The sequence below is a fragment of the Alexandromys fortis genome, unplaced genomic scaffold (genome assembly GCF_014885135.2).
Source record: "Alexandromys fortis isolate MF-2015 unplaced genomic scaffold, M_Fortis_MF-2015_v1.1 scaffold_4, whole genome shotgun sequence".
NCBI classification, from domain to species: domain Eukaryota; kingdom Metazoa; phylum Chordata; class Mammalia; order Rodentia; family Cricetidae; genus Alexandromys; species Alexandromys fortis.
Genome location: NW_026067944.1, coordinates 3,654,834 through 3,662,538, shown reverse-complemented (window position 1 = coordinate 3,662,538; position 7,705 = coordinate 3,654,834). Strand labels below are relative to the sequence as shown.

Below are 7,705 nucleotides of genomic sequence, written 5' to 3'. Positions count from 1 at the left end.
AAAACAAACATTACATGTGAAGAACATAGAAGGCAAGGATATAGAGTGAACAGGGAGACTTGATATTTTTAGTTTTTCAGTTGGACAATAGTTTCCTTAAGTAGATTTGGTTTTCCAAAACAAAAGGCAAAAAGGGACCTCAGATCTTTTTTTCTGCAGCTTTGGGGCTGAGAACTGGCAACTGCATTCTAAGTTAGGCTGTCCTCATTCAGCCCCCATCCGTTCTGTGGCTCTCCATAATTTGGACCAAAATATGGAGCTGTTTGGATCTATGCAGCTGTTTGGATCTATGTTTTCCCTCCATGCCAACTCCACCCATTTCTTCCTTTAGTTAGAACTGTGAGAAGGGAAACTGGCTTTCCCTTTGTCTGTGCCCGCCCAAGCCCTAACAGCTGGAGGGTGGAGGCACACAGTGAAAGGGGAAGGCTGTTGTTACCCTTTTATCATTATCCAGGTCAGGATAAACTCTGGTGTCAATGACAAACTCCATCTGTGATAAGGGTGGAAAAATACATTTCTTTGCTCTTAGAAGACGGTAAGGATACCATTCTAAGTGATTCTAGAAGCTTTAGCTGGCCCTTGAAAAACAAACCTTAAAGTATTCAAAACAAATAAAACACCCCACTCTTTTCTCCTTGCTGGGGTTTAGGTTAGTAGTAAGTTTTTACTAAGAAGAATGTGTTCTGAGACCCCTGATTATTTATGTTTTATTATTTTTATTGTTATTTATTATGTTTATGGGAGCGTTCAATCCTCAATCATCTTGTCGAATATTCTTTTAATATGTTTGCAATCTCTGATGGTCTTAGGTACAACATCATGATTATCTCTTGACCTCTGACCTCCACCAACCTTCCTACCTGCACAGCTTTTTCCAGTGTCTTTTAAGTGTGCTGACTGGAATCATTCTCTCTAAATGTACCTGAAGCTTCCTTCCTTCCACAAAGCAAACCATAGCAATTGCCCATCTTTTTCTACTTGTTTGAACCCCATTCGTCCTTTTGTTGTTTCAATTCATGCAAAAATGTGTATGTGTGCTTGAAAAATTTGTCTCTGTGTGTGTTATGTTGCTATAGATTTTAGCAGATTCGGTGATGTAAGCTAAATTGACATTTGCAGCTACTCTGGAAATGATCCAAGAGATTAAAGTAGTAAAGCAAATTAATTTATTACACATTTTTAGCTTTAATGGGCAATTCAACTGTGTCTGAATCAGTTTTTCAAGTTAAAAATTTCTGTAAGCGTTTAAACTAAGAAAAATTTTAATAATTGATTTCCTCAAGATACCTGCATATTTTTGCGATTTTTAAAAAAAATACCAGCTTGAAGTGACTGGTAAGTTAAAATGACCCTGATAAAGATTTCTTGTGTAGAATGATGGTATTAGGTAGTTTATGTTTATGTTGATGCTAGGTCAGGAGTGAAATGTGGGCATGTTTTCTTTACCTCAATGACAGACACAGTTATGATGTGATTATGCTTGTGATATGAGTTTACAATAAATGTGCTTTAATGAGCAGGGAAAACATTACATATTAATAGAAATGCATACAGACAGTAAGACGAGAAAACAATGGTGATTCTGGAGGTACACTAAGCTGAAACTAGCTGAGTTACAACAGTTCATTTCAAACAACAACATATGCTAGGTAAACTATCACAGTTCATTTCTTTACGTAGTTTTGCTTAAATATATGTTAAAGTAAAAAAATCTTTACACAAGAGAAAATGGTAAGAATGATTCAAAACAAAGGAAATGATAAAGTCCATAAAATAATAATTGTTTATTATGAAACAAAAATTCATTTTAGAGTTAATTAATGTTGCAGAGATTGATTTTAATTTCTTGTTTTGTTTTTCTTCTTCATCCCAGTATTTAAATGATTCAATTTAATAGAAAGGCCTTTTCTTTCTTCTCACAAAACTCTCAGTTGCCATGCTATTTTGAATAAAAAGGAAAAACAAACAAATAAACCAAAACTTCCCAACTTTCATGCTTGGGTCAGGAAAATGACTAATGCAGAAAACTCTGTATCCACTCTACAAACTCTGAGACCCGGACATATACGCCAGGGCGATTAGGCAGTGCACATTGCACTCCAAATGATGTCACACCAACAAGAAGCCACCTGTTGTTTTCTTGACACATTAATGGTCCTCCTGAATCACCCTAAAGAGTGAACAGCAAAAAGAAAAGTGTTAATCAGTATAAACAAGTACAATTGGTGCTAAGATCACCAATCAAAAAATCAATGTCCTGACATATGATCGACTGCCAGTTATGTTTCCACATTCGCACCGTATGTTGAGTCATCAGAAATTGGCTCCTGAAGGAGATGGGGCAAATGGTAACAAGAGAAGTCTATCATTCTGATGGAGCATTTCTTAGCAAGCAGTTCCTGACTTTCATTATTGTGTTTCAACATAGTCAGACATTCTCTAAAATGCTGCAATAATAAATAAGCCATGTCAACATCAACATGCCAGTCACTATATGATGTAACATGTGACGTATCAGACAAAGCCTCCCCACAAACAGCTACGCTATTCCACGTGATGATTTTTAGGAGAATGAAGTGCTCACATGGCTTTAGATTTTGTTCTCTTATGCGACTGCAAGTGTCAAGTACCAACCACATTGAAAAACCTTAAGATTTCAACCAAAATAAGCAAATCTCTTATTTTCTAGCAATCAGAACATGTATTTTCATTTAGATTTTTGTCACAGTATAAGTAATAAGTATCACTTATATTACTTGTTAAGTAGTAAGTGATAGTTGATCCTGTACAGTTAATCATATAGGTCTTATTTGTGCATAATGATTCCTCTCTAATGCATATAAAAATAGTATGGACATAAAGCAGCATTACTTAATTATAAAACGATGAACAAATGTTATTCCCATATTAGTTATGCAAAGGATTCTTGTTAATTATTTATTTGTCATTTTTTTTTGAGTAGCCTTTGTTAGCCTGAAACTGGCTATATAGATCTGGTTAGCACTGAACTCACAGAGATCTGCTGGCCTCTGCTGGAATTAAAGGCATATTGATCAAAAATCACTGTTGTAATAGAATACTTAAAATTTGGACCAATGTTAGAAATTTACCCTGAGAGACCTCTTGCCTGATATTTTAACCATCCTTTGGTGCTATATATAGAGAAAAAGGTGGCCTGTCAAACAAACTGCTCCATTGTTGTGCACAGAGTAACACAAGTGGCACTGGAAATCCCAGTTACCTATATTCAAGGTTTAACAATTGTGCCAAAACTGTCTAGAGGATAGGCAGCAATTTTTACTTTTGCATCCTAAGGACTTGATTTTAATATGAGAAATATTTATGGGAAGTTTATTGCTCACAATGTCTTTTATATGATTTAGAAGTTATTAAAGTTAAATGAACATTTAATCAGATGTTTTTAAAACAAGTTATCTGGTTCTTTCTATTTTATGAAAATGATTGACATTTTAATAGGAAAGTATAAGATATTGATGTTAGGATCAAATGTTTTAATTTACTTTGTGTATACTAAGTCTGTTGAGTGGCAGTGATCCATGAATCTTGCAGAAGGCTTGCCGCCTTTCTTCTGGGTGTCTACATGGATGGAGGCCTTGGCTGTTTCAAATATATCACTTCCTATTATCCAACCTTATCATGTTATTTATATTATGAAAATTCTTAGACTTGATTTTATAAATTGTGCAATGCGATTGCTTCTATTATTTCAAAGAAATGCAACTATTTAAATTATAAACTAATGCAAGAACATAAATATTAAAACTGATTCTATGTTTCTACTTTGACACTATTTATAGTATATAAGAATATGTAGTCACTAACTTCTTCAAATGTGAAAGGGTTAGTGACTATTTCTCCTTAGTTCAATGGTTCTCAAACTTTATTATATATTAAAGTCACCTGAAGATATAAGAAAGCATACATCATTGGTCCTCAATTTAAGATTCTAATTTTTTTTTTTTTGCTACAGGGTTTCTCTGTCACTTTGGACCCTGTTCTGGAACTAGCTCTTGTAGACCAGGCTGGCTTTGAACTCACAGAGATCTGCCTGCCTCTACCTCCCAAGTGCTGGGATTAAAGGCTAAGATTCTGATTTGTAGGTATGTGATGGCCTCTTAAATTTGTAATTTGAAAAAGTTCTAGGAGAAGCTGATCCATTTGATGCAGTGTAGGCTATGTTTGTGAAACTACTGATAAACTACTGATGAATTAGTCGTGCAGTTTCTGAATGAAAAGTGAAATGTCATTAATTCTTTTTATCAATGAGGAGATACTTTATGGTCTCTTTTATTGACTTTGAATTAATTTATTTATTTATTTATTTATTTATTAAAGGTTTCTGTCTCTTCCCCACCGCTGCCTCCCATTTCCCTCCCCCTCCCCCAATCAAGTCCCCCTCCCTCGTCAGCCCAAAGAGCAATCAGGGTTCCCTGCCCTGTGGGAAGTCCAAGGACCACCCACCTCCATCCAGGTCTAGTAAGGTGAGCATCCAAACTGCCTAGGCTCCCACAAATCCAATATGTGCAGTAGTATCAAAAACCCATTGCCATTGTTCTTGAGTTCTCAGTAGTCCTCATTGTCCGCTTTGTTCAGCGAGACCGGTTTTATCCCAGGCTTTTTCAGACCCAGGCCAGCTGGCCTTGGTGAGTTCCTGATAGAACATCCCCATTGTCTCAGTGTGTGGGTGCACCCCTCGCGGTCCTTAGTTCCTTGCTTGTGCTCTCTCTCCTTGTGCGCCTGATTTGGATTTTGAGACTACAATATGTAAACTAATTGGGTCTGCCTGATAGGGCAAATTTTGAGGCTAAAATCCCAATGATGTAGTGAATGTATTCAAACAATAATATATTAAAAATTTGAAATGATGTGTTATTATTTCACCAGTTAATATTAATGTTGAACCTAGAAAGTCATGTGGCAATCTAGAGTGATTGTTGCTCAATAAAACAACATTGTTTTATTGCATAAAATATCTCTATGCATTTGGAATTTAGTTCTTTCTAATGAGTAGCATGGTTAGACCCTGTAGAAAGCAGAGCCAAGTAAAGATTTCACAGATCTGAAATGAGTTACTTGTATAATGTAACTCAAGATCAATAGCATTAGCCATCGTATTTTCTACCTCATTCGTGAACTGTCTGCCATGCAACCCCCATTAACTATAATTGAAATTGTATAGCTGATTTCCCTCTTGCAAATAATTCTATAAATCATATCTTAAGTGGTAATGTATCTGATCTTTGGCACATTTTTTTTTCATTTTATAAGGGAAGTATAAAGACCCACAGGTAAATTTTAAATAAGTGTAAAGCTGTTTTATTTTTAATGTTCATCAAGGCAGAGGAAATGTAAAATAATCTGAAAGTTTAACATAATTGAGACATTGATTTAACTAGGGAAAAACCTACACATTTATCTGCCTGTCTGTCAAAAATAGTTGTCAAATTATGTTATATATGTTTTACTGTATGAAACAAGTGGCTACACCTTAACACAGCAAAATCATGTTCTAACAATATAAATGGTTACTTTCACATGTATGAATTATTTATTTGTTCTGTAGTTTAATTTAATGCAGTCAATCTAGATGCATTAATATTTTATTAATTTCCAAATAATTAAGACATGTCAGAAAAATGTATTTAGTAAGTCTCCTAATAAAATCCCCTAATTGGATTTTAATGTTTGCTGATTGCTTTATATGTGTTATCTTACTTAACCCTCTCAAAGAATAAGTGGCTTGTCTAGGGTCACTCATGGCCAATAATCCAATTTATCATAAAAGGAGTGGAGTTCAGGATCCTTGGTGATTTCTTGACTCCCCAATTATGACTAAGTAAGGAAAATGCTGCCTAAATGAATACTATGACTGCTATCCAGTCATTACCTGACAAGAATCAATGCCTCCTTCTTCATATCCTGCACATATCATATTTCCAGTGATGTTGTATTCGGGCAGCTGTTGCTGGCACTTCTCATTGGATACAAGAGGAACATCAGCTTCTTGCTGCACATTGACAGTAGAACCTGCTCAAATGGGTGATGCAGACAGCGAGTCAGTAGTGATTAACAGGCCTCCTTGAATGAAACACCATCCATCTTATTGATTCCAGCGTTTTGCTCTCATTATCAGGTACTGTGTGGCGGTACAATGGAACTAACTACTAACCTTGCACTTTCAACTACATGGCAAACCCACCTGCGCTCTTTGGCAAATGGATTTTTTTTTTTGCCACGTTTATTTCTTTCGTAAGGGGTAGTAGGAATTATGGATTGATCTAGGGTGGTCTTTAGGCATTTTCAGTGATTTTAAAGAGTTACAGTACTGCTCATAGAAACGAAGTCTGCCAGAACAAAGAGTTCATTCATGGAAATCAGCACCAACTTGGAGATTCAGAAGAGCTTTTCATTTAGCACCTGAGGAGGTGCTCTCTCCTGTAGAATGGCATTCAGCTTCTTTGTGGTCCTTTGTGTATGAGCAGGTGCACACTGAGCAGAGGACAAAGCTCCGATGAACTGTGCTCTGCTCGGGGGCAATCAGCTTGCCATCCCATGCAGGCGAAGAAAAGGGAAGTAGATTTCAGCATTGTGTATTTGCATTTGTTTTATGCAACTAATAATTCGTTGGAAGTGTGAATCTCTGCTTACTGAACTGCTATCCCCAAGAGGCTTGGGAAACAAGCAGGTGCTAGTTCCTCCAGAAAAAGGCACTACATAAGCACTCCCTCATGATCAACAATTCTATTTGGTGTGACAAAAGAGATAGAAAGTTAAAGGTTATTTATTACATCTGTAAGGCAGCCTTGAAAAACATATGCAGTCTCAATTTGAGCCAAGTTTCACTTACACATTAAAAAAAGTTAAGATATTAAGAAAAGACCCAAGTGTGTGTTTATGCGTGTGATTTAAGTACAACAACACACTCATATATAAATACAAATAAATGTGTATAATACATTTATATATATATGCATATATATATGATGTGCATATGACTCACATATGTTGGTAAACATGTAGCTAGCTATTTGTTATTTAGGGAAAAATGTTCTAAATCTACCCTCTTCTCTACTTATGGCAAACAGTTCTACCATGGATGATTTAACTCTATAGCGACAATGTTGAAAATCAAGTTGGGAAGAAAATGTACAAATAGCTGTTGCTTCCATAGTGCTAATCAAGTCAACAATACAACCATTAGCTCCTGAAAACTGACAGACAGCAAACATGAGAGATGGAAATAGAAAAGTTCAGCCATTCTCTCTCATTGGCTCCATGAAGATCAAGGATAGGATAGGTGGACAGACCTTAGTTTTACAATAAAAACAGAAGCTTCTCTTTGTGTTTGTCCCTGGAGAGAAACTTAGTTTGAGTAACAGAGCTCTTCAGTAAAGGAAACTATGAGCAATGTCTGCGTATTTAATATTTCTTTCCTTTATAAAATTTTACTTTTATTACTTTTGAGTTGCGAGTATGTGTGTGTGTGTGGATACACATAAGAGTGCAGGTGGCAGGGGAGCACAGCAGAGGGTGTCTCATCCCCTAGAGCTAGAGGTAAATGCAGTGTGTTGTGAGCTAACGAGCCTGGGTGCTGGGAAGTGAACTCAGGTCCTCGGCAAGAACAGTGGACACTCTTAACTCTGAACCATCTCTCCAGCCGTGTCTGTTTCCATGTGGATGATTG

At 36.2% G+C, this 7,705-nt stretch overlaps 1 protein-coding gene across 2 annotated transcripts in view; it reads right to left on the bottom strand.

Annotated features, from left to right (window-relative positions):
• Nucleotides 1–1,788: 1,788 nt before the first annotated feature.
• Nucleotides 1,789–7,705, bottom strand: part of Tmprss15 (transmembrane serine protease 15) — a 100,532-nt gene continuing 94,615 nt past the window's right edge. The window contains exons 26-27 of one of the 2 annotated variants that reach the window (XM_050148935.1): nucleotides 5,909–6,048; nucleotides 1,789–2,170 (exon numbers count right to left, since the gene is read on the bottom strand). In XM_050148935.1, the coding sequence (XP_050004892.1) occupies nucleotides 2,015–2,170; nucleotides 5,909–6,048 (296 nt within the window). In that variant the 3' untranslated portion in view covers nucleotides 1,789–2,014. Of the gene's footprint in view, nucleotides 2,171–5,908; nucleotides 6,052–7,705 lie in introns of both variants that reach the window. The other variant, XM_050148936.1, reaches the window with a different exon arrangement.